General features: G+C 42.5%; 1 protein-coding gene across 4 annotated transcripts; it reads left to right on the top strand.

Annotated features, from left to right (window-relative positions):
* CRY2 (cryptochrome circadian regulator 2) lies at positions 1–27367 on the top strand. 4 transcript variants are annotated; one of them, XR_014514745.1, is made up of 13 exons: positions 1–474; positions 6959–7067; positions 10534–10676; positions 16664–16848; positions 17691–17779; positions 18528–18668; positions 19715–20026; positions 20651–20802; positions 21250–21360; positions 21717–21815; positions 23216–23299; positions 23789–23928; positions 25068–27367. XR_014514745.1 is itself a non-coding variant. In XM_083455783.1 (13 exons), the coding sequence occupies exons 1-13, from the start codon at positions 254–256 to the stop codon at positions 25083–25085; spliced, it is 1797 nt and encodes a 598-aa protein (XP_083311909.1). In that variant the 5' UTR covers positions 129–253; the 3' UTR covers positions 25086–27367. The 4 variants fall into 4 exon arrangements, 2 of the variants coding, with proteins under 2 accessions (XP_083311909.1, XP_083311910.1); XR_014514746.1 differs by having other exon boundaries at positions 129–474; positions 23216–23287; XM_083455783.1 differs by having other exon boundaries at positions 129–474; positions 21250–21345; positions 21709–21815.
* The last annotated feature ends 205 nt before the right edge of the window (positions 27368–27572 follow it).

Genomic DNA, 27572 nt, shown 5'->3' on the forward strand with positions numbered 1-27572 from the left:
GGCGCGGCCTCCGCCCCGGCAGCTACACGCCGCAGAAACGTGCCGCGCCGCATCCCTGGAACGTGTAGAGGGGCCTGGCCGTGTTATGTAGCACGGGCGGCCAATGGGCTTCGCGGGGCGGAGCTTCTGCGCGCGAGCTCCGGGCGGGAGGGGCCGCGCCAAGTGTGGCGGTTGGGAACCGGGCGGGGCACAGCGCGCCTGACAGACACGGGCGGCGGTTGTGCTTCTTCTGGCGGCTGCGTTGCTTGACGGAATGGCGACTGCTTTCCCAATGGGCCCGGGCTCTCGGACCTCGGGCGGCCGCGACGCCCGCACCACCGGCGGCTGCTCCGTGCACTGGTTCCGCCGCGGCTTGCGGCTCCACGACAACCCCGCGCTGCAGGCGGCCATCCGGGAGGGCGGCCCCGTGCGCTGCATCTACATCTTGGACCCCTGGTTCGCGGCCTCCTCGGCTGTGGGCATCAACCGCTGGCGGTGAGCGAGAGAGGGGAGGGGAAGGCATCGCGAGTGGGCGCGCGGGGGAGTTGGGGGTGGAGAATTGGCGCGAGCTGGGGCGCGAGGACGTAGGAGGGGAGGGGGAGGCTGCCTCTCACCCTCGTGCCCCGACGCGGAGGGTGTTGGCAGACGTGCCCAGGGGGGTGTAAAGTTTTGAGAAACAGGAGAGCGGGCTCAAGAAAAGAAAAGGCGAAGCTCCGCCCGTCAGTGGCCTAAAATACAGTGGTACCTCAGGTTAAGTCCTTAGTTCGTTCCGGAGGTCCGTACGTAACCTGAAACTGTTCTTAACCTGAAGCACCACTTTATCTAATGGAGCCTCCCGCTGCCGCCGCGCCGCCGGAGCACGATTTCTGTTCTCATCCTGAAGCGAAGTTATTAACCTGAAGCACTATTTCTGGGTTAGCGGAGTGTGTGACCTGAAGCGTATGTAACCTGAGGTACCACTGTAAAACGCCCCAGACTTAGCTGGACTACAAGGCCCACCTGCAGGTGAACTCGGTCGCCTTGCTGACGTGGAGCCCGTGGGAGTAATTGATAACTTAAGCGGCGCGAGAACTGCGCGGCAGGGCGCAGAGAATCGATAGGGGGCGCCGTGTGGGGGGGTTAAGTCCAGTGGGGACGAGGCTTGAGCTTGGGACTTCCAGACGCAGCCCTCCTCGGCTGCGGGTTCGGCTCCGGCCTGCTGGTGGTAGGAGCCGCGTAGGAGGCTCGCAGCGATGCCCGGGCGAAGCCTTGCGCCCAGTTAAATAACAGGCGCGCGGAGTGTGTCGCTGCAGGCGGGCGCGGGAAAGACGTCAGAAAAACCGGAGGAAGAGAAGAAGGAGCAGAAAATGAGGGGAAACCAGCTTATGAAACAAAAGGAGTGTCAGCGCTGCATCTGTTTTCATGCGTCTGTTACGTGTGTGTGTTGGGGGGACGGGGACGTGGGTGGCTCAGTGGTTTAGATTGGGCTTGCCGGTTCGAATCCCCGCGACAGAATGAGCTCCCGTTGCTCTGCCCCTGCTCCTTCCAGCCTAGCAATTCGAAAGCACGCCAGTGCGAGTAGATGTTGCAACAGAAGCGGGTTAGTCATGCTGGCCACATGACCCGGAGAGCTGTCTGTTGACAAACTTCGGTTCCCTCAGCCTGAAAGCAAGACGAGTGCTGCAACCCCCTAGTTGCCTTTGAACTCAACCATGGGGGCGGGGAGTGTTGTTGTAAAGATGACATCACAACAACAGTATCCAATAGGATTTTCTGGTGTTTACACTTCGGATTTCTTGCATCATGTTCTTTTCTAGATTTCAACAAGTAAATTGGAGGATCCAAAGATTCTGTTCTTTTGCCATAGAGTACAGTGGTACCTCGGGTTACATACACTTCAGGTTACAGACTCCGCTAACCCAGAAATAGTACCTCGGGTTAAGAACTTTGCTTCAGGATGAGAACAGAGATTTACGGTGGCAGCGGCAGTGGGAGGCCCCATTAGCTAAACTGGTGCTTCAGGTTAAGAACAGTTTCAGGTTAAGAACGGACCTCCAGAACGAATTTAGTACTTAACCCAAGGTACCATTGTATTCTGTTCATTTCCAAAGGTAATATGCCTTGTGTCTGTTAAGGAAGGCCACATATGGCCTCACTGCCCAAAGACTGTAGTCAGGTTATTGGAGCATACTTGAAAATAAGCTCACAAAAGTTACTTGCAGGTTAAAAAAAATTACTAGCCATTTTGTGGGATTGGCAGCAGGGAAAGATGGAGCTGCATTGCTGTGTTGGGCCTGGGGAAGAGGGCTTTCCTTGTCCAGCAGCATGCTTTGTTTTTGTCCAGGACATGGATGAAGGACAAAGCGCTCTTGTCCTCTGCCAGCCCACTCACCTGCATGGAATTCAAAGCACTCATCTGCATGGAATTTCTAGTTGCCTGTAGCTACTAGGCTAGTGCCTAAATATAAGGCTGTTATTGAATGAATACTATTTCACTGATGCTGCCTAAAGAGAAGCCCGCCCCATCCCGCCCCCCACAATTATGGAAACCAACTAAGGGAAGCACCTTACTTGCCCCTTCGATTGCCACTACCCTAAGGACAAGGATGTCTCTCCTCCCCACAACTGAATCATATCTGGCATCCTTTCTGACTGCCTAAATACATCAAAAGACATTTGGAGCAATATTTAAGCAACCATGGAGGCTATTAATCTTTTTATAACATATGACAGCAACAAAACAAGTTGAAACTAGGGGTGGGATTTGCCTAATGATACCCTTTAACAGAAACCCTGTGTTGTGCAAGAAATTCCCCTTGAGCTCCAGGGCACCCCCCCCTCCAGCATCCTCCAAAATTGTATCAGAGGGTAAAGAGAACACCCAGAACAGCACATGGGGGAAAGGGGAGGTTGTTCCATTTGGCAGGCTGAAATGCTTGCAGGGGTGGGAAGTTTGTAATAGCACAACAATGAATCCTACCCTTGATACTTTTATTTTGCTTGTGCTTTTAAGGGAAAGCAAATATTATCATCTAAAAATGCCTTTTCACTATACTAGCTGCTATGTTGCGTGGCTTTGTTTAAATTTCTTTTAATCTTGAAAACAGGGAGCTTGTTATGGTCGCAATACACAAAATACTTCTCTGGAATAAATGGAACATAAACTAATTCTCTCCATACGTGCTGTAAGTTCAGTAGGCCATACCCATGTAAAATAATTTAGGCTGTTTGTAATTTGAGAGTAGTTTTGTGAGTAATTCCTATGTTACGTTTGTGTCCCCCTCTGTACTTCTAACAGAATAATACACTTTGAAAACCACCATTTAGCTGTGAATATGTTCACCCTCTAAAAAAAAATACGGAAAAAATGAGATTGCTGGAGCAGCTGTAAAAGGGAGTAAATCTGTTGTTGGCAGCTGGCATAGCTGCTGGAATGATGCTGTCATTTTAGGATAGGCTGCACCTTGTCTAATAAGACATTCTTGTTCTACTAGTTTGGAAATACCTGCAGTGTATGCTTAATGTAGTTTCAACATACAGAATCCTAGGTGAAGAAGCTGGGAAAGCCCTGTTATGGCATGCTTAGTTTGGCTCAGGATTATTCTATGTTTAAGTCAGAGAAATATCTTGTGAGACTTGAGATGTAATTTGGCTACTTTAAGAGAGTTCACTTGGGGCAGAAGAATATCACTTGCAACAGATATATAGCTAACATTTTGGACATACTCTTTTACATGTACATCATTAATATAGAAAGAGGCTTACCTGTCTTCCAGAGTTTTTTACATAGTTTTTGAAGGTAAAAATTACACCCTGGCACAGTTTTTCCTCCAGATTTATTTTTTAACTAACAGCGAAAGGAACCCAAAGCCTTTGGAGTGCAGCGCGAGTTCCCGCTGCGCTCACGAGGCTTCAGGTGGCTATCCCTGAAGCCTTTGGAGTGCAGCGGGAACTCGCGCTGTGCTCCAAAGGCTTCGGGTTCCTTTCACTGAAGCCAGGAGAGCAAGACTCTCCTGGCTTCAGCAGAGAGGGAGAGCTGTGCAGCGCCCCTTCAGCGAAGCGGGAGGAGAAATGGAAGGGGCTCCGTTTCTCCTGCCGCTTCGCTGAAAGGGCGCTGAGCAGAGAGGGGGAGAATTTTTTTTTCTTGTTCTCCCCCTCTAAAACAAGGTGTGTCCTATGGTCGGGTGCGTCCTATGGAGCGAAAAATGCGGTATATACTGTGCTGCAAAATAAATTTTAAAACTCTCTAAGAAGATTAAATAATATACAATAGTTATAGGAAAATACCCATAAAATCAAACTTAAAAACAAGTATACATAATAAAATATAGCTAAAATCAAGTCACAACAAATGTATATAATAAAAATACATGTTTTCATTTGATTGCGTGAGCAGAACTTTAGCAGCCATTAAGAAAGGTGCAATGAATGGGCCTTCCTAATATTAAAAGTTCCAGAGAGCAGGTTCTTCACACTAAAGGATAGATTCCTCAAAAGGCAAAATGAGTATTATGTGGTACTTATAAAAGCACTAGTTCCGTAGATTAAAATGGTCAAGCGATTGGGCAAGGTGATCCTTCAAGTATACTGATCCCAAGTTTTTGACGACTTTATAACCTAACACCTTGAATTTAGCCCAGTAACAAATGGGAAGCTAGTGCAGGTCTCACTCCTGTTAGCTATTTGGTTCAGCATTCTGTGCTAACTGCAGGTTTTGGACAACCAGAGGGGGAAGCCAGTAGCTGGACTATTGTAGTCAAGCTGTCTTTGTCCAGGAAGGACCGTGGCTTATGTATGAGTCGAAGCTGATAAAAGGTGCTCCTAGTTACTGGGGCCACCTCCAATGACAAAGCTGGATTCATAAGCCATCCCAAAATGCATACTTGCTCTTTCAGGTGGATGTAAACTGACCAATTTCTTGGATGCAGGAACCATTCACTCACCGTGTCTTAGTCTTGTCAGGATTCAAGCTCAGTTAATTTCCTTCATTCCTCTCACCACTCTATCCAGGCATTGTGTTATCCAGAGCCCTCATGGCCTCTTCTGATTCACATGTTACAACGAAATAGTGTGTAATCAGCATACTAATGCCCCAAATTTCCTGGTGTCTGCTCCCAACATTGGGGATAAAATAATGCCCTGCAGCACCCCCATAGCATAACTGCCAGAGCGTCAGAAATCACTCTCCCAATGCTATTCACTGAATTGTGCCACATAGGAAAGAATGGAGCCACTGCAACACAATTCCGCCAATTCCTATCCCATTAAGCCAGGCCAAGGCGATACCATGGTTGCCGATAGTGAAAACTATAGAAAGATCAAGAAGCAGGAGCAAGGTTGTATTCCCCTTGACCCGCTGTCAACACTGGCCATCCTTCAATGCAACCAAGGGCAGCTTTGTCCCATTGCCACGTCTGAGCCCAAATTGGAATGGGTGTAGATTTCATCTGAGAGTGCCTGCAGTTGCCTTGCCATAACCATGTCTACTTCCGAGAATGGGGAATATTTGTACTGTAGTTGATCCAAAACATCAGCTTCAAGGAGTGGCCATACCACCACCTTTTTCAAGGTGCATGCAACAACCAGTTACACAGTGAATTGTTACTCATGGTTCAGATACAGTCATGCTAGCTTGGGACAGGGGACAAGAAGACATATCGTCTGGTGTAGCCCTGCAAGCAGCTTGTCAACACCATTATTAATATTTTTTATTTATTGAATGTGTATACTGCCTTTCATCCAAAGATCACAGGGCAGTTCACAAAAAAATACAAAATGTGAACATAAAATACACAATAAAACAAAATCAAACCAATAACCCCCCTACAAACACGATGCCCTGTTAGGAGACACTCTGTCCTAACTAGCACTGTCATTTTTAGAGGCAGCCCCACAAAATCTAGCTCTTGCCAAGATAATCTGCAGCTTATTTTTATCCTCAAAGTGCACACCCAGTTGATCACAACAAGGTCCTTAAGATTGGTATTGGTTTGGGGACATTTTACTACTCTAATAGCCATTGGAATGTAGGTTGGTAGAAATTAATATTTTGGTTAAGATTTTTATAGGCCTGGGTTAGTGTTAATGGCTTTATCAATGCTTCAAGCAGCAATCATGTGGATCTGACTGACCTTGCTTCTGCAAGTCTGTGAGGCAGAAAATCAATTAAGCATAATATCCAGTTAAAACACCTTCCCAAGATCTTGCTTTTGGCATAATGTTATATATTCTAGCACTTATAAGACCAGTTACCACCTGGGCTGCTGCCTTCTACTTTATTTAAATGTTTTACAATTTTATTTTAAGCTAAGAGGTGCATATTTCACCCTTTTAATTGCACGTGTTTACCTAAGATTAAAGTCCTGAATTTCTTCTATGTCTTTTAGCCCCATGTGTATGTACATACCATTGTTCTGTTCTATGATCTGATTTACAGAGAAAAGCCTAAATTGATACCAGTAGTTGGACTTTTCCACTCGAATACAACAAGGAAGATATATGATGTGATTCTGAAATTCAATGCTTGTGTATAGAGTTAGAACATGCATTCTAGCAAAGAGTCTTGCATTTCTACATTTTGTAATGTAAAATGTCAAAAATTAAACTGTTTATATTCTCTGTTTTGGTTTTTAGTGGAAAAATTCATCTCTACAGTGATAGATCTATGCAAAAGTGGCAGTGTGTGTGTGTGTGTGTGTGAAGTACATACTTCATTCCTGATTTAGGTATGCAAGGATTGAGAGCAAATTGTCACAGGGATCATTTCTTAGATGTAGCAATGGGAAAGAAGAACATAAACTTCTGATTCCACAACCTGGTATTTCTGATTGGTATTTCTGCCATATGGTTTTTTTTCTTCTTAAGGAGAAGAAAATATAAAATATAAGTGTTGGCAAAGGACTTTCAAGCACTGATAGATAAGGAGCTGAATTCTTTGCTTTGGAGTTTAACTACTTGACCCAACAGCTGCTGATGCCATCTTATTTCTTCTTCTCCATAGGTTTTTACTCCAGTCCCTGGAAGATTTGGATAACAGTTTACGAAAACTCAACTCGCGCTTGTTTGTAGTAAGAGGGCAGCCTACTGATGTTTTCCCAAGACTCTTTAAGGTAAGAAAATTTCTCTGTGTGAAAAGCTTTTAAAGCAGGCTTCCTCAAACTCGGCCCTCCAGATGTTTTTGGCCTACAACTCCCATGATCCCTAGCTAGCAGGACCAGTGGTCAGGGATGATGGGAATTGCATTCTCAAAACATCTGGAGGGCCAAGTTTGAGGAAGCCTATTTTAAAGGAAAGTGAATTTTCCTGTAAATTAGGTTTGTATTAAATGGAGTACTAAGGTGAGTGTTATGTTGACACATGGATTTCTCCTTGTGTGACAAAATGTTCTCCTACACACTCCCTAAATCTGTTCTGGGGGTACCACCAACTCTCCAGAGCAAAGCTGGGGGGGGGGGGGAATCTGCTTGCACTACTGTTAATCCAGGAGCTACCTTAAAAAGTTGAATACCACCCTAAAATTCCATGCCTCATTCAGCTGCTTCTGACTAACATTGATATTTACATTGATTGTAGCCAGGCAAAAACATTTAAGGAGGGTTGAAATCAGGGCCTATGAGGGGTGTGCCCTAGGGAGAGCCTTGGGGGCCAGATAGAAGGGCCTGGAGGGTCACTTTGGCCCCTGGATGATGTATAAATGTTTGGAAATGATGGGAGAGCATGCAGCTGCTGTGCCTTCCATTCCTCCACTGATCACATCTCTGCTGCCTATTTTAGCAAGCAGGGTTCTAGTTTTGCCACATAAGAAACTAGACAGGGTGGGGGAACAGGGCACAACATCTGCATCTTTTGCTTTCTCAGTCCTTTCCAAATTGTCAGTTGGAAATCTGCATCAAAACTACAACTATTTCTATCCTGATTGTGGCTGCTTAACCTAGTTCATTGATATCTTAACATCTTATCGCTAAGGGCTTATTCAAGGAACTGAAGTAACTTTTTTGAGGGCTTATGCCATTTCTGTGGTTGTAAATTTTATGTGGAGCAGAAAGTATCCATCTTTTGTCTACTGGTTATGCTGAAATTCAGTGTAGTGTACCATTCTGTTCTTAAGTTGTATATGTATATAGCGGCATAGCATGCTGAATGGGAAAGATCATGCAGAATTTTGCATGCAGAATAGAGAAACCTTGCTTTTTTCAAGTTGAGGATTTACATGATAACTTTTATCTCAAATGGTTGTGTAAAGCAAATACGTGTTGGACTCAATTCCAAATAGTCTGTGCACCTGTTTGCCAAAGTTTCCACCTTATGCTTTTATCTTGATTGTACCTAGATCTTGATTTGTGTGAAGCAGAGTTTTCTGCATCATACACACTTCCCTTTGTCATATTTTTAGGATGCTTGCTGTGGCAACCAATTACATCTAACACATTTTGTCAGAGAAAATAGGCCATGTTTTTGAAGAGCGAGATACTGCAAAAAGCTTTAGCTAAGGTTCTAAAGATGCTTGAATTCTTTATATTGTCCTTTCCAGTGCATTGACCATTCAGCTTACGATTTATTCATGATCTATCCAGTAACATTCAACTTTCATGTTTAAAAAACTGGTCTTATGAATAGACTGAAGGGGCTGCACCACACTCTGGGTAGAAATTCTTGTACTTCTGTCTGTTCTGGGATGTTTGCTGGGTGCTTCATCCAATAATTTTCTAGGTTGTCTGTATATTTGCAGGGCCATGGGTCATATCCAGTGCTGCAGCTCCTTTTGCAGAACAGCTTCCTCTTCCTTTTCCTTCCCACTCCAGCTCACACTTGCCCTCAAAAGGGGGGAAGAAAGGGAACAGAAGTCTTGTTGCACCAGCTGAACTACACATGCAGAGCATTCGATGCAACACAAGCTTCTCAAGAACTTAATCTGTCCAGTTGGGGACCTACAATATCAGAGTGGGGGCTCTTGTAGCCTCTTGATCCTTCTTTTTTCTCTTAACTTGTAGTGTGGCCACTGTAATTAGATGTAGAACTTTACATATCTTGTAGGCATTTTTTTAAAAAGAATTCTGACTTTATTTGGCTGACTAGAATGGGGGTTGCCAACCCAGCACATTCAAAGGCTTTCATTGGTGCCTTTGGCAGGTTCCTCAGGATCTGAGTTTTCATTTTAAAAAGAAGTCAGTCTCTGGCTCTCCTAGAAAGAAAGGCATGGGGCATGTGAAATGAAAGTGAGTGTGATATGACTACCTTGCATATTTTTCCTGGTACTGAGGGGTATTCCCTGTTGTTGTTAGACAGCAACACCATCAGCGTGTACCTCTGTTTGTATATATAATCAGTATTGTGTGATTTCCACAATCAGTACATAGCTGACTTCCTATGGTAAGCATAAGGTTGTCAGGGGTGGTTATCTCTCAAATTTTGTATTATGCCACACTTTCCATGGAAGCCATTTTGTGACTGGCACCCCAGCACTCTCCAAAATTTGGTATATGAAAATTTTAAAGCAAGAGATGCTCAATTTCTTGTTAGATTCTGTGAAGCTGTCATTATATACTCTGACTACTTTTTCTTGGCCTGAAACCTGTTCTCCTTTTCACTGGTGGAATCTTCTGCATGTGAAGCATAGGCTTTCCCTTGTGGTGTTTTCTATGGTTGATGCAAGGTCCTATATTGTGTTACTAGATTGGTCATAGATGGCGTTCAATATGCAAGTACAGTTGTACCTTGGTTATCGAACGGAATCCGTTCCAGAAGCCAATTCAATTTCTGAAAACATTTGACAACCAAGGCGTGGCTTCTGATTGGCTGCAGGAGCTTCCTGCACTCAAGCTGAAGCCGCAGAAGCCGTGTCAGACGTTCAGCTTCCAAAGAACACTCACTTCCAGGTTTGCGGCATTCGGGAGCCAAAACGTTTGAGTCTCAAGGTGTTCGGGAGCCAAGGTACGACTGTACTGTGGTTTCACAATTTGATACATAATACATATTGTTAACATGAACATGCAACTGGGAGCTGCAACCATGTTACAGTGTTTCATTATCCCATAAAGGGAGTGTTCTGGTTCAGGTGTCTAGTTATCCTAGAACAGGTGGCTTATAGTGCTGTTTGGGATACACAGAGGCAGACTGGAAATAATTAAATAATGATTTGAACTGGCAAGAAAAAAGGTCAATTTAATCAAGTTTCTCGTTACTATGATTGTAATTAAACAATGTTGTGTGTCCTGACGTTTGTACATACATATACAGAGAGGCGCACAAACACACACTCACACACCAAAAAGTCAGCAGCAAACCAAAGAGTTCCTATTTTTGATATTCAGTGAGGATAGCAAGGGAAGTGACCTGAGACACTAAGAAACTACTCTTAAAAAGCAAAGTTTTTTAATGCATTGTGAGAACAGCTGTTGTTAGTGGATTATCTTTTGTTTGTATGTGTTAATGCTTATTGTTTAAAATGGGATCCTTTCCCTAAATCTGTCTTTGGATTTCAGCCTACCTTTAAAGTGTTAGTTCTCAGACTTCTATGGTGAGCTAAGAGTGGCATTTCATATTTGTAGTGGGGTAATATTGTGTGGTTTCTTGCAGGAATGGGGAGTGACACGTCTTACCTTTGAATATGACTCTGAGCCCTTTGGAAAAGAGAGAGATGCAGCTATAGTGAAGCTGGCTAAAGAAGCTGGAGTATCAGTGATAATGGAGAACTCGCATACCCTTTACGATCTGGACAGGTAAGATATAGATCTGCTTAAGGAGATGCTAAGGTATTATGATATCTGAGGAAAAATAAAACACATCTGGTGATGAGGTGGGAGAGAATATTTAGGATTTCTTAACTGATCAGAGTTTCAGTTCATCCTGTTGTGGTACTATTATAGGATTAAAAGATCTCAAGTTTCATACTGAATTCCACCTTTTGGTGTGGGAATTGGGAAAAGAAGCAGCTGATCCAGAGTTTATAAATTATGAGCTAATTATATTGCTACTACTGCAAAGTGCTATGGAATAAGATCATTATTGCTGCAGGTTTGCAACAAAACATTAGGGAACAGATTCAGCTAACAAGTCCCACTAGCAGAAGCGAGGGCTTCTGCTAGCACAACAGGGCTTTTCTCCCCTTGCCTCCCCACAATTGGTGGTGGTGGGGTTTCCAGAAGAGCCCATAGAACAGTACATGGAGGGGATTGTTCCACCTGGCAAGCTGAAATTCTTTCAGTGATGGAATGATTGCCATAGTACAACTTTGAATTCTTCCCTAGGGAAGGAGCTGAAGGTATACTTTGAACGGTGAAACTGGGAGAAGATGCATGGGATATGTATGCATTCTGTCGCAGGGACAATGGGGCAAAGAGACTGTGAAACTGGTTGTATGAGACTGTTCAGTCCTTCATTCACTATTGCTCTGTGTTTGTTCTTAAATGAAACATGATTCATTCTCTCACACACCTGTATTCTCTTGTGGCAAGGCAGCAGCACTTAACATATATATTGTGGTCACAGTTGTACAGGCTTGTATATAGGTGTTAAGCTGCATTGTATTGTTTAAGTGTGCAAATATGTTAAGTTAGTAATTGCAAATTTAAATTAAAACAGGAGTATCTTTGGTGTGGCACATCCTGTCTTATTATGATGGTAACTTAGAACCTGACATGCCCTTTACCCAGTCAGGTTCTGTTTTGTCAATGTCTTTCAGAGTCTGTCCAGCTTTGTAATTCTTGAGAGGGGGAGATATTCATTCTGCAGATGGAATTTCATGCAGTGCTTGCCCATTAATCATTATGCACTATCTACATGTGGAATTCTATGCCCTGTTCTTCCAACTGTTCCATCTGTGCAAACATTGAAGCTTACCAAATGGGACCCCCCCCCCTTTCTTTCATGTTCTATTGTGGAGGTTGTTCTAGCCTCCCCGATTGGGGATAGGGAGAGGAGTGGGGAAAGCCCTGTTGCATGAGTGGAAGTCCATGTACAAGACCTCTGATAGGGTTGGTTTTATTTAAAGGTTTTGACCATGTTTCAGAAAATGCTTTTTCCTGGCCCTGCCTGTACACTGCTACCATTTCTTGGCATTTTAATTTTTAGAATTCTTTAGAAACTTTATATTATTCTCCTTTGTGTCATGCATGTACTTATCTACCTACTGTATTTTTAAGTGCAAAACAGCAGCAGAGCTCTACCATATTGGTGCCTTGACATTAGGTGTCTTTTAGAGGCTATGTTCTTTGGAGGCCCATCTCTAGCCACTGTATTTTAAAAGAAATAATCTCAGGAAGCCACATTTGCTCTCTCCTCCTTCACAAGCGCCTCCCCCAGCTTAGAAGCATGCTAGGCATACTGCTACTTGGGTCAGAGCACTCCCCTCCCCACAGTCTTGTGGCTGATGGACTGCCTGGTATTAGAAAAATCTGAAAAGCTGGGGCAGTAGCTAATTACCATATTAGCAAATGTGCTAGTTTTCCTGGTTTTATGTTATTTCATTCAGAGTGGCTGGGTTTGGATATAATGATAAGCTGGCTTTTATTATAAAGGAAACGGGACTAGGCAAGCCTTGGACTTGCATTTCCTTGCAACCACACCAGAGTTGTAGTGTTGGAAGGGACATGTTAAAACCAAAGCTCACCAAGATTATTTCCAATGATGAAAAATTATGGTTATTGTTATGCCCCTCCCCCAACACTTGGTATTTTCCCCTCCCATCCAGTATTAGTTCAGTATTATGTTTCAGGCAGGAAACATTTTACATCAATTCAGTGTTAGGTAATTTCAGTTCAGTTTTTTAGGAATTAAATTTTAGTGTGGATATGTGTGTATTTGCAGTATTGTTGTTAGACTTTAAATATAAGTATGCTATATGCTTATGCTGTGTATGAATTGGACAGTGGCTTGAACTGTTTTGTAGCTTGAATTGTTTGTGGAGAAAGTAGCCAAAATAATTCCGCAATCACAGGATGTTTACATTTTTAAAGTATTTAAACTGCTTCCTAGTTTATTGCTGTTAGGAAGAGCCTCTTTCCTTTAGAATCTAGACATTTTATTCTTGGTAGACTGAAGGGTCTGAAATATAGGGCTGACTGAGATGCCCTCAGCAAATTCTGCAACCTGGTGTATTACTCAGAATTGTAACGTCTAGTCATTACTAAACATTCAGATACAATCAGGGAACTTCCTGTAATTAATGAGGATGAGTGAGCTTATTTCATCTGTTGCTGGGAAGCTGCTTAAAATGCTTATAAAAGAGCGTAAAAATATAATTTCCCCCACTATTTAAATGCAGAATTTCTATTGATGGGGAAATAATTGCTTATAAGGGCAGAAAGCTAATGGTGGAGGAAGAAAAACTTTTATATGAACTACAGAGTTTGACCGTTTTGGAAAGGGGGAAATCATATGTTGTTGTATGGCCCTCACTTTCTGTCTTTTAATGCTAAAAAGGTCAAATTTTCCTAACTATTTCTTCTCTAAAGAGCATATTTAATTTTAGAGCTCTATTTCAATTTAAAACTTATTTGCTGTTCTTGACTCATTCATCCTCACGCAACATGTGAAAATAAGACATTCACATCTCTATAGTTAAGCTGGGGGAACTTGAGCTGGAGAGTTATGCCCAAGTTCTGCTATTGAGCACGGCTGAGCCAGGGGGGTTGATCTTCTGTGTTCCTCCTGACAGCTGGACTATGCTGACTCAGTATTTGATCCTGTTGCACTGACCCAGTCAATTTTTGGAACCCTCACACTTACTCTTCACTCTTGGCTTTCTAGTTCACACAGTTTCATTTGCACAGTTCCTTTTGCTTCAGTACGTAAGAGGGGATTAGTTTGTTGCTTGGATTCAATAGGTAGAGAAATCGTAAGGCAAGGAGCTGCCTTCCGTTTTGCGGCTGTTGTGCATTGTTGGGAAGCTAGGTCACGGAGCCATGCATGTGAGTGTAGCTCTGTAAAAGCCTAGATGGCGTGGAGCTCCTCCCCTTTACACGTGCAGATGCCAGGGGAAAGGCAGGCACATGGCTTATGCTGAAACATTAGACTGAAAGCCCAACCCTTTTGCGTAAGTTGTTGACTGGGAGGACGTGGCTGCTGCTCTTGTAACTCCTAGTACACAAGCTGAGCAGGAAGCTGCTTTGGCTTTATATAAGCTAGCAACTTGGCTCTCTCACTGCCTCTTTAACTCTTCGCATTCTGGCTTTTGAGAGTCTTTAGTTATTTCTGTTCTGGAGGCTTTTTTTTCACCAGAGAAAAGATCTGTTGCTTCAGGATCTTCTTAGCTAGGTGTTAACTTCTTTAATATAGAGGGTTCCCTGTTAGAATTGTACAGTATAAAGCAACTAAATGAATGCAGGTCGCTTCTGTGTTCAAGCATAGCCTGAATCATTGGTGGGTGCCTGGATCAGAGACTGTCTGAACAGCATGCTCTGTGTGTTGTATGACTTTCAGGAAGCCATTCTGTTTTTCTGGGAAACTTAAAGCATCTTTATCTGCATTTCACACCCTGCAGAGGCATTTTGGGTTCATCTTTAAGTTACATTGGTGGCCTGACGGACACTGAGAGCATAAAAAGTGTGGACTCCTAAACCACATATGAAATAATTATTTTAGTGGTGGAGATCTCTGCACAGTGTTTAGGCATTCTTAACCACATCAGTAAATTTCTTTTTAAGGCAGTTTTGCAGCTGTGATTGAAACTACCTAAGCACGAAACTTTCACAAAAAATAAGTTCTTGACAATAACCAAACCACAAGTTTGTGTTTCTCAGCCTCAGTTGGAACTAGAAAAGTGTCACCAGTATGCTGATGACACTTGACTCTGACTCTCTTAAACGGCTGAACTAGGAATGGCTGTGCAAGGCCTGGATTCGTGTCTGGACATGCAAGTGGACTGAATGGGGCCAGTAAGCTGAAGCTGAATCCTAATAAGACATACATACTGTATGCAAGTGATTTCAGTGTCTGGGAGATAGGTCAATTACCTGGCAGGATTGTGCTCACTTTGAAGAAGCAGGTTCATAGTCAGGGGATATTCCTGGATCCATCATCATCACTTGAAACCCAGGTGTCCTCAGTGACCAACTTTGCCTGTTGTAGGGGCAACTGTTCTAGGGGCAGAATAACTTGACCAAAGTCAGTCTTGTGTTGGTAACCTCAGGCCTTGATTACTGTCTGGGTCTGCATTCTGGCATGGTCCAGAAGTTGCAGTTAGTGCAGAGACACCTAGCCTGTTAACTGGAGTGACCTATTGGCAATACAATAGCACCTGTGCACTGGGATCTGCACTGCCTGCCAATATGTTACTGGAACAGATTCAATGTTCTAGTTTTCTTTTTTAAATCCTTTAACAACTTTTGACCAAGATACCTGAGAAGTCTCCTTACCCCTTGAATACTGGTGCAGTCATCAGGGGACTGCTTCTTGGTAGGATTGCACATTCCCAAGGTCTGTTTTCTGGTGACATGGAGCAGGGTTTTTAGTGTAGCAGCCCCATGGTTGGGTATTGAGCTGCTGTTGACCCTTTTGGGATTTTGGCACCTGTTGAGGCATTTTTTTTATTCCACCAGATTTGCCCAGAAGGATAATTCTAGTCTGCCAACTGTTAATTTAGGAACAGTATGATTTTATAGATTATTATTAATGTATTTATTTTGGTCTGGTACATTGCTCTTGTAGTGGGGTGGGGCTTCCAGGCCATAGATGTCATGAAGAAGAGTACTGAGGAATACTTAGAATCATAGAATTATAGAGTTACAAAGTACCTCGAGGGTCATCTAGTCCAACTCCCTGCAATGCAGGATTCTCAACTAAAGCAATCATGATAGATGGCCATCCAACCTCTGCTTAAAAACCTCCAGTGAAGGAGAGCCCCAATCTCCGGAGTTCGTTCCGCTGTCGAACGGCTATTACTGTCAGAAAGTTCTTCTGAATGTTTAGTCGGAATCTTCTTTCTTGTAACTTGAACCCATTGGCTTGTGTTCTATCTTCCAGAGCAGGAGAAAAGAAGCTTACTCCCTCTTCAATGTGACTATCCTTTAGATATGGGAAGATGGCTCTCGCATCTCCTCTCAGTCTTCTCTTATCCCGGCTAAACATACCCAGCTTCCTCAACCGTTCCCAATAAAGCTTGGTTTCCAGACCCTTCAGCTTCTTGGTCGCCCCCCTCTGCACACATTCCAACTTGTCAGTACCCTTCTTAGATTCTGGTGCCCAGAAGTGGACACAGTACTCCGGGAGTGGCCTGACCAAGGTCACATGGAGTGATATTATTACTTCCCTAGACCCTGGACACTAGACTTCTATTGCTGCAGCCTAGAATAGCATTAGTTTTTTTTGCTGCTGCATCACACTGTTGACTCATGTTAAGCTTATGGTCTACTAAGACCCCTAGATCCTTTTCACATGTTCCCCATCTTATATTTGTGCAGCTAGTTCTGCCTGCCTAAGTGTAGAACCTTACATTTGCCCCTATTGAAATTCATTTTGTTAGTTTTGGCCCAGTTCTCCAATCTCTTAAGGTCATCCCAATTCTGTCTTCTGTGGCATTAGCTACTTGTTAGTGGCTAAAGCTGGAAATGTGAGAGAATAGGATTGCAGTGTCTGTTTTGTGAGTTTTAGCCCTCCCACAAAATATTTGAAAGAGTGACTGATCCTAAATGTATTGAGGGAAATGCTACTTCCCTACACAACTTATGGCAGCAAAACTTTTAAAAATACTTCTTTCTCCAATCTGCAGGATAATTGAATTGAATGGGCATAAACCTCCGCTGACGTACAAGCGTTTCCAGGCCATCATTAGTCGCATGGACCTACCCAAGAAGCCAGTTGCCACAGTTACAAATCAACAGATGGAGATATGCAGGACTGAGATCCGAGAAAATCATGACGAAACTTATGGCGTTCCATCCCTGGAGGAGCTTGGTACGTTGCAGAACTGCAGGACAGCTACACCAGCTTTCAATGGGCTTGGAACAGATGGACTGTAGTACTCTTCTTGCCTGGCCTGTTCTGGTTCTGTCTTTAGAAACAAATTTGAGATTATCAGTGCACCTTGGGAAAATCAGTGGATTAGCTGTGGATACTATGGGTACTATACCTTGTGTTGGGTCATTGTGATTATTTTTTACTGTAAGAAATTACTAATTACAGGCTGGTAATTGAAATAATTTATATCTTGAAAATTGTGTGTCTAGAAAATAGAACATAGTCTTTCTTCTGTCCATGCTTTGTACCTTGGTTCCATACTAGTCCCCTAATATTGTTCCTAACCCAACTATGTCAGCCATTTCTTTATGAGCAGGCAGAAATCAGATTGTTAATCTTTAACACACTAGATTGGACTGAAAATTTTGTTGCTAAGCAGGTTGTTTAAATTTAGAAATGAGCAAGTGGAAACGACTCCTCCATTATATCAGCTCTCTAGAAGTGCTCCAAGCTACATGGCTGTTGTTTTATTGAATTTTCTACACACTCTCTCTCTTCCCACCCCCCTCCATTTCAGTTTGAGGGTTGGTTTTCAAGGGTTATAATCAATAGTTTTGCAGAAAAATAAGTACTTATGTTTTCCTAGGTTTTATAGCATATGCTGCAGGGGTGTGTACCTTATGAAAACCTTTATTCAAAGGTGCCCTCTGCTGGTTGTCAGTGGTCATTTCATGCTGTATAGTGCAGAACACATTTAGTTAATACACTGCACAAGATTGAATTAAAGCCATATCTGTTGACTGAGTTCTATATTAACACCCTCTTCCATTCTCTTTCAGGCTTCCCCACTGAGGGTCTTGCTCCAGCTGTTTGGCAAGGAGGAGAGACTGAAGCATTAACTCGTCTGGATAAGCACCTGGAAAGAAAGGTAACCTTATAATCTGTATTGCAAAATAATGCATCAGGGAAGGAGGGGTACCCTTTGCTGTGCTATTACCAGTGTATTAGGTGAATCTAGAAAAACCAATCTCTTTGCTGCTCTGGTGTCTGAGACGTGTTGCAAGCCAAAGGTTGTCTTAGTTTCTAATGCTTTCACCCTTCTGAAACTAATAATGAAATACCAAATCATTTCATACTTTCTTGCCTTAATCTAGATCTTACATGTTCTTTTATTACTCTTGTAAATGCATACACATTTTATATCCTAGTATTGTTGTCTGGTGTGCACCAATGAACTGTGATTGAAATAAAGTCAAGTTTGTGTACAGTCCACTTACATTTTCCTTTTTTTAATATTAGCCTATTATATACTTCAGTTTCTGACACACTGGTGTGGTGTCTGGTATATTGACCTATATCCCTTGCTTTCTTTGGTAGTGATTAATTGTACTGGACGAAAGCCAGCCTTAATTAACACTCTTAGCGGTGAATTCCCTTAACTAGTAACAGTCAGAGTTTGAAAGTTAGGAAAATAAAGTGTGGTACACATGACACTGGCAAGTCATGACAAGATGTGCCTCCCTGTTCTCCCCGTGCAAAGAAAAAAACAATTTGAAGGTCCCTGCAACTGGTAGATTGTTAGTAGCATCAAATAACACTTGTTTATAGAATTTCACAGAAGGTTGTTTTAAGGTGCATGACTGTTTGCTTTTCTCCCTTTACCTGAATCCTTCAAGGCATGGGTTGCGAATTACGAGAGGCCAAGGATGAACGCCAATTCACTGTTGGCCAGTCCCACAGGGCTCAGCCCCTACCTTCGGTTTGGGTGCTTGTCTTGCCGCTTATTCTACTACCGGCTCTGGGAACTATACAGAAAGGTAAGAATCAGAAAGAATCTTCCTTCAACAAGATATCTTAAGTCCGGGAATCAAAATGAATCTGAGTATTTAGTGAGATGTTAATTCTCTTCATGTCTCTAGTAGACCTTATATCTGTAATCATTTCCAACATCTTGACGTAGTCACAGTGGCGTAGCGTGGGTTGTCAGCACCCGGGGCAAGGCAAGTAATTTGCACCCCCTAACCCGTGGATTTGCGCCCCCTAACCCCCAGATGGTGCGGCCGGCCCCCCCTGCACCCCCCACGCTACGCCACTGCGTAGTCATTGAAATGTATTAATTTGCATTTCAACCTCCTAGGTGTCTGCACTTTCCAGGGAATATTGGAATATTATAAGTTTGTTTATACTGCCTTACATGCATATTCCAAGGGCATCTTACAAAGGAACAGACAAAATTATAAAAACAGCATAGGTCAGGAGATTATAATTGCATCTAAAAAGGTGTTTGCTTGGTGGCAAAAGGGCAATCAAGTGCATGCCACCTGAATCCTTCTGTAGAGAGAAAACCACAATCAAAATGATAAGGTGATGGAGCAACTCCCCTGTGAGGAAAGGTTACAGCATTTGGAGGAAGAGGTTGCTGGATTAGATAGCTATTGGCCAGGTCCAACAGGCTCTTCTTATAAGAGTATTCCACAGCTCGGATGTCATCACTAAGAAAACCTCTCTGCTGTTTTATAGCTGGGACTGATTACAAAGGAATAACACATTGCTTGAGTTACATTTTTCTGAACATATTTTCAGTAGATGGTTCCCTCACACTGGCTGCCTTAATTTTGCCCTTTTAAGGCCTTTCTGTGGATTTTGTATACAAGCAAAGTTTAAAGCAAATATTCTGACCTTAGGTAATTATTTTTAGTAAAGGTATGCTTGGGAACATGTGTTTTAAAAGCTTACTGCCTTGATCTCGTAGTAGAAGTTTACTGAAGCTATAACCCTAATTAAAGTGCAGAATCTATTGGTATGTCAAAAAACTCTGATACTATCTTATTGGTATATGTCTCTTTCTTCCTGTCATCTCTAGGTGAAGCGGAATAGCACTCCACCATTGTCGTTATATGGCCAGTTACTCTGGAGAGAATTTTTTTATACAGCTGCCACAAACAATCCTCAATTTGACCGTATGGAGGGGAACCCAATTTGTATTCAGATCCCATGGGACAGGAATCCTGAAGCCTTGGCAAAGTGGGCAGAAGGCAAGACAGGCTTCCCCTGGATTGATGCTATCATGACGCAATTGAGACAGGAGGGTTGGATTCATCACCTGGCCCGGCATGCTGTAGCCTGCTTTCTAACCCGAGGAGACCTTTGGATCAGCTGGGAGTCAGGCGTAAGGGTGAGTAAGGAAGAAAAGAGACAGAAAGTATATGTTGGCAGTAAAGAGCTGTGAAACACCTCTACAGGCAGCACAGCACTACCATAGCTCACTGAAATGAGCCTCCCATTCTAAGGAACCTCTTGAAATGTAATATATGATAAGCACATTCGATTCTTGGGATCTGTTGGAAAGTCCCTGAAATGCAGCATTATTATTACCCCACCCATCTGACTGGGTTGCCCCAGCCGCTACTATATTAACATGGTAGTAATCCTGTTCCATAAGAGCAAATACTGGAAACTTAAGTGACAATATCCCAGAAATCAAATTCAACTGGACTACCTGACAGTAGCATAGCTTTGTTTTTTGTTGCTATTGTGCATGGAGAACATAGCAGTGGTAACTTCAAATAGAAAAAAATGTGCTTTTCCTGTCTGAGCAGGCAAGCTTCCACAAACTGTATCTTGCTGGCTAGTTTCTCTTATTATTTTCATTCTCCCATGGTCTGGGTTCACTGAATATTACAAAATTATCAGTGATGTTGTAGGTGATAGTTGGCTTCACATATTCCCATCCCTGCCCCCTGTCACTGAGACTTTACTGAAGGACTTTCCTCACTGAGTTCACCCCTCTTTATTCCAGGTGTTTGATGAGCTGCTGCTAGATGCTGATTTCAGTGTGAATTCAGGCAGCTGGATGTGGCTTTCGTGCAGTGCTTTTTTCCAACAGTTCTTCCACTGCTACTGCCCTGTTGGTTTTGGACGTCGAACAGATCCCAGTGGTGACTTCATCAGGTGAGCAAAGTGTCCCGTTATGTCACTGGAGCTTGTCAGTTCAGTCAAGCTGCAGCCGAGGGAGAGATGGAAACACAATCATTCCACTAGCTCTTCTGAGAGACTGGATACCACTGGTGTTTCCATTGTGGCTGGTCATTAGAATCATAGAATTGTAGAGTTGGAAGGGATCCCAAGGGTCATCTATCCAACACCCTGCAATGCAGAACTATTACATTTTTGTTTTTAGCTTGATGGTTTTCCTCCTCCCTCCTCATCCCCTTTTTGTGTGCTGTCTTTTAGTGATTATCTTTTTTTTATTGATCTTATGTAAGTTGCTCTCGGAGCCTTTTTGGCTGAAGAGTGAGGACAATGCTGAAAGTAAGATGCAGACCTGCCTCCTTTTGTGATTGGGGCAGTTTATTGTTTACAGTACTAAGTGAAGGTCTCACTCAATTTATGTTGCAGGCGATATCTTCCCAAGTTGAAAGGTTTTCCCTCGCGCTACATCTATGAGCCATGGAATGCTCCTGAGTCAGTGCAGAAGGCAGCAAAATGTATCATTGGGGTAGACCACGGGTGTCAAACACAAGGCCCGCGGGCCGAATCCGGCCCACCAGACCTCGTCATGTGGCCCGTGTAGCCACCGCCGGCTGCTAGCCTTCACCTTTTATTCTCGCTTCTTCTTTTTTTTTTGACACAAGAAAGCCGCCTCTTCAGTGCATGCGCGGCAGCCTACAAGCCAGAGAACGTCTGCCCTCTAGCGGCGCCGGCCGTTCTACACAGGAAACCTCCACTTTACATGCATTCAGGAAACCTCCACTTGTTTTTATATTGAGCGCATATTGAGTCCTATAGATACAACCGGCCCTTTGAGGGTGTCCAAACTGCTGATGTGGCCCCCGATGAATTTGCGTTTGACACCCCTGGGGTAGACTATCCCAAACCCATGGTGAACCATGCAGAGGCCAGCCGAATGAACATAGAGCGCATGAAACAGATCTATCAGCAGCTCTCACGCTACAGAGGCCTTTGTAAGTACTGAGTACTACATAATACATTTGGGTTTTACTAAACCATCTAAGCTGATCAAATGTCATCCAGCCTTTACAAGGAAGAAATGGCTTCTACTAGGTGTTAGGGTTTGTGCTCCTAGCAGACCATGAATCGCTCTGTAAGTAGTGTGTAATGTTTGAAAAACAGGAGACAGAACTTCTTCAGAACTGAAACCAAACACAAAGAGACTTGGGGACCCATTATATGTAACACACATTGGAATAGAGAGGCATAAGCAATGAAGAATTAAGATTCTGACTTTATGCTGTGACCACTGCACATCACGATATAGCTGTAACAGAAAACATAAAACACAACAATATAAACCAACTTGCATGATAATAAATAAAATGCCTAAGATACAGAATAAAAGATCCTGCCAGGAAAACAAAGGATATCATTAGTTGGTCACTTTTACAGCTCATAGCTGTAAAGGCATCTGTAGATATCTACTGCAGCAAAGAAGGCCACTCTGAATATTATTAAACATACCTGTTTACAGGTAGAACATATTTTGTAAACGGGCCAGCCCCTGTGAAGCACAAATAAACTATCTGGAGCTCTTAAGAAGGAACCTTATAAAATGTAAGGCTAAGTATATGATCAGAATTGAGCCACAAGTATTATAATATACCAGTGCTGGGATCTTGGTTACTCTCCTCATCAAATATTCTGCCAGCTTGACAGGCTTCCTATTATTACTATTACATTTAAATAAAACTGCCCTCTAGCTGTAAACAGATGATCTTGTAAACTGGAGTGTTATGAATTAGATGCCTTTGGCAACTTAATGTTTAAGTGGCTTCTATTGTGATTAACTGTTAATTTCCAAAATAGGAAATCTTCATCTCATGTTTCATTGGATTAATATGTGGGATGGGAATTAGTGGCAGTAGAGTCTAGTGATTCTGCTCCTGCCTGCAGGACCGTTCCCTGGGAATGGCTTAGAGTTGCTGTCTGTTGACCCCCTGACATTGTGCCGCACCTTCAGATGTATATACAGACATGTGTATACAGACAGTATATAGACATGTTAAAAGAAGTTACATTCAGGAATCAACATTGCAGCACATGTAGATTCCCTGACACTTTATAGTAGTCTTCCTTCTTCCCTCAGTATCTTGGAACCCTGTTGCCTTTGCAATCAGACAAGCGTCCATAATCTTAATATTTCTCCACCTGTTGAAAACATTTCTAGACAATTAATTTGATTATGTGTTGGTTAGTTGTTTTGTATTTCATGATGTTTTAATGCTTATATTGTATGTCACCATGATGCCTTTTACAGAAATTGGCAGTTTTGGAGTACGGTACTAGTATAAATCAGTAAATAATGAAAAGTTGCCTGTTCTTTAATGGAACCATTAACTTTTTGCAGGTTTATTGGCCTCTGTCCCTTCCAGCATGGAAGACCTCAGCGCCCCCGTCACAGACCCTTCTGCAAGCCAAGGTAGCTGCACAAGTGAGTAGGCATTATTTGCATATTTTATGAACCTTTTAATAGGAACTTGGGAAATCATAAATAACTGTAAGATTAGTTCCACAAGGAATGTAGGTGGTGGAGTCTAGTTTAGGAGTCTTGTTTAAGAGTTGATGTGTCTCTCCTAGAATTTTTGTAAGACTGAAGTGAATCAGCAAACATATTCTATTCTGTACCTGAAGCCTGCCTAAGCATGAGATGGCTTGAAAGAAAAGCTGGAATGAACAACTGACAAGAATCTTCTGATTCTTACTCTGGTCTGAAGGAGAAAATATCAGTACTTGCTTTAGTGCCAAAATATGAACTGAAATCATGAAGGGAGTCTTTGCAATATAATAAAGGGTCTTTAGCAATTTTCCCTCTCAGCTGCTGCCTGTATTTTCCATCCAGTGTTGCAAATAGTTTGAAAGTCTATAATATTTGAGTTTCTTGAGAGAAGTGTCCTAGTAATTCTTCTTTAACATTTTGTAGTGCCAAGGCAGTCACACTATGGCCAGACATCTCCAAAACGGAAGCTTAATGTTGTAGAAGAACACAATGAAGAGCTGTACAAACGGGCCAAGGTGATGCCCGCGCAAATTCCAAAGAACCTACGACAAGAAATTGTACATGTGAGTAGCTAGCATATACTTGAAACATGAGCCCTTTAAGTTACCTACATTTTTGCTCCATGACTGCTATTCAGCCATCACTACACCTGTCAGTTCAGGACAGGCATCAGCACCTAGCACCTGGCATCCACAGCCAGCTGCTGAGGACCCATGACTCCAACAGGGCCCACCATTGATGCCTGCCCTCAACCTTCCTTTAAGACAAGGTGGTTTTTTCTGGCCTAGCACTCCAAACAGCACCAGGCAGCTGAATTTAGCCTCCCATTTTAATTTCTCATAGCTACCAGATGCAGTGCTGCTTAAGAGTATTGCTGTAGTACCCACCACTGCAGTTCCTTGGTGATCTATCTTAGGTAACCTTCCATTTATCTTATCCTAATTAACCCTTCTCTGGCCAAAACCTCTATGCTGCTGCTTCTAGTCTAGCTCCATATTGTCATTTCCCTAGATAGCTTTTCTGCTACCTTCTCCTAAAAATGAGCTACTTGTCTGTTGTCTTTTTCTGTCTGTACCCTTTTTTCCTTTTCTCTCCCTCTCGGGAATGCTTTTGTTCTTCATTTTTCCCTGGGTACAGAACCTTAAAATCCTTGCAACTCTCCTGGCCTCTCTTTTATTTGACCTGCTATAAAAACTTGATGTTTCCAATCTTTAAAAATGGCTACAACTTTGCATTTTTATCTCTTTGTATTGCAAAGACATGACTTATTCTTATTGGCATCCATTTTTCACCTGCTCCTTTTTTAACTTTGCTGTTCATTTAGTGGTGGTAGTTTTTCTCTCTCTACCTTGTTTTGCCCCCATTCCTCATTACACTTCCTTCATTGACTTCTTTCTTCTTATTGGATCCAGTTTATTACTACTATTGATTTTCAATCTCTGCACCATTTGTATCCTTATCTAGCTTGTCTGTCCTCTATTTCCTTTTTCATCTCTAGTCTGCCAATACTCTCAGACTGCAGCTCACTGCCTTCCAATACCTGTACTTTGTTCTTCTTGCAATAGTTTAAGCTATGCCTTAAAACATTTCTCACAAACCTCTTTCTTTCCCAGCAGTCTTGCCCTGTTTAGATTGTATATCTGCAAATGGGCTTGTTTCTGAGGGAGAAAACTAACCTGTGGGCTCTTTTATTTCTTTACAGCCTGAAATGAGAAACTGACAAGGCAAAAGTCAGGTTCTGGAATAGGCACTTCAGTAGCAGAGAAGGATTTTTGCCAGAAGGATCAGAACATTGACCAACAACTTTACCCATCAAGTGTGTTAATGTGTAACACAGATTCCACACCAGGCCTCTTAAACTCCTGTGCAGGATGCAGTGAGCAAGCTTCATCAATAACCAAAAGCCCTGGAGAACAAATCTCTGGCTTTCCTGAGATACAGTTGGAGTCTGCTAAGAAACGACATTGAATAAGACTTGCTCATTCCTAAATATATACCTGTTACTTCAGATGGGATCCATTTGTTGCTCCATTTAGAGCATCCATTAGTGTTCACTCATCACTTACTAGCAGGTTACTGAGGTGAACCATGCAAAATATTTAATGGTGCTTACCATAGTTCCAGGATCTGCATCTATTAAACACTCCAAATACTGTCTCTGCCATTCAAACTAGAGCAACACCGTGCACCCAGGTGTGCACATCAACAAAAATACGTAGACTGCCAAAACGGTGGCATGTATTGATACAAAAGAGAACAGCGCAGTAACAGCAATGACCAGCTTGACTTAGGACAGCAATAGTAAGTAAGATGGATGGCCAGAATGGCAATAACTATTCAGTTAGGTGTGAAAATCCACTATGGCTCTCCAACACATAGTGTTCATGTTTCTATTCATTGATGCTGAAAAGAGGTATCTTAGACTGGAATACAGTTCTGCAAGAGTGCAGAATATAATACTGGCCACAGAACTTTGCTTCCATTAAAAATGCTGATTTCAGTTTTTACAAAAGCAAGTTTCTAGTCCTTATGGTTGCAAAGACATGCTTGGAGCGTGTGCATATTGTTCCTGCTGACCTCTCAGAAGCTTGATGAACTGCTGAATGAGATTTCCTGTGGTCAGAAGGTATAGCTTCTTGCCTCTCTCCACAATTAGCAGAAGTGGAGTAAATCAGGCAAAATAAAAAACCAAATATACTTTATTTGCATAATTTACACAGTTGAGAAAGCTGAGTTTCTCAGCAAAATCAGATTACTATAGCATTTTTTTAAAAAATACTATAACAGTCCTGCTTGTGTGAACTTGCTTTTTTGAGTACCTCAGAAGTCGTGCCAGTTTTGAATGAGTTTTCTGACATTGCCGAAAACTCATTCAGTTTCTCCTTTTACTGCAATCAGTTCATGGAATGGATTGAATCATGTCTATTGTGACTTATGTGGAGTTAATGTGGCACTGGGAGTAAGAGAGATGGAAAATACCTTTTCTGTGCAGATTTTCCTAGCAATCTCCTTCCAATGTAGTTGGTCCCTTTTCCCCCCGCTGTAGGTTGCAGTGCATTTGCATCTCTTTTGTTGAAGTACTCCTCAAGTCCTGCACTGCATGCATTGGCTTCACCTTATGGAGTACTTGGAATTCTAGCCAGATAACATCATAGCGCCTTCAGATTATTGATCACGCTTTCTTGATTTGTTTTCAGTGTAACCTTGGCAGGGTTTATTCTGCCCCACCCCCCAGTCCAGTCTCAGATCAGTGGGAAATACTGAGTTTGTGATCTTGAGAAGAGATTGTTTTATATAGCAGGTCTCATATAGTAACATGAGCTGTTCCGAGTAATATTTTTTCCTGTGTGAAGCACTTCAATTGTGTTAGAAGTTAGAGTCTAAGAAGCTTATCACAGATGGATTCTCAGCCATATATGAAGCTATATAATGCCCTAATGGTTTACTCTCTTTTTACAACATTAACTCTGTCAAAATGGGTGACCTAGACTTTTTGAATGTTGAGACAGTGAAGGACAGCCTTGATGACACCTTGAAGACATGGGGAAACCATCATTCTAATTGGGGAGCATGTGAAAACCATTTTCAGTAACACTTCTCTGAAAGCTTAACCACTACACTTGTTCATTGAAACTCTTGGACACACTTCACAAACAAACTAGATTACTTATTCAGGCCTCTTATTGGATGTCCTGACTTCCTAAGCCATCATTTCTGGCTCCTCCCTAGCAGAAAGACAAGTATAATCCATATTATCTGGTGTTCTGTCTCCAGAATGCTTAGTGGAACTGAAAGTAGTGATGAAGGAGTGAGCCCTATTTCCTACTTCAGAGGAAAGAAATGCACTTTCTAAATTTCAAATTCAAACTGTGACTTCAGTTCCTTAAAATGTATTCCTGCTTTTACAGTTGTGTTGTAACTATTAACTTGTTTTATAAATGTCTTTATCCCCGAATTTCTTGTCTTTGTTAATTTGAATTGTTAATAAATCCAGCAAATCCAGGACTGGTTGCCTTGTATTTGATGTCTGGAAATGGAGTGCACAATTCTGGAACAACATATAGTGCTTCTGTTCTTCCCCTTTACCAGGAGTGGCTAATGGGTTGCCCTCCAGATGTTGTTGAAGCACAACTTCCATCATTCCTGACAATTGGCCATGCTGACTGGGGCTGATGGGAGTAGAGTCCCAAAAACATCTGGACGGACC

Source organism: Podarcis tiliguerta, assembly GCF_965153285.1.
Source record: "Podarcis tiliguerta genome assembly, chromosome: 1".
NCBI classification, from domain to species: domain Eukaryota; kingdom Metazoa; phylum Chordata; class Lepidosauria; order Squamata; family Lacertidae; genus Podarcis; species Podarcis tiliguerta.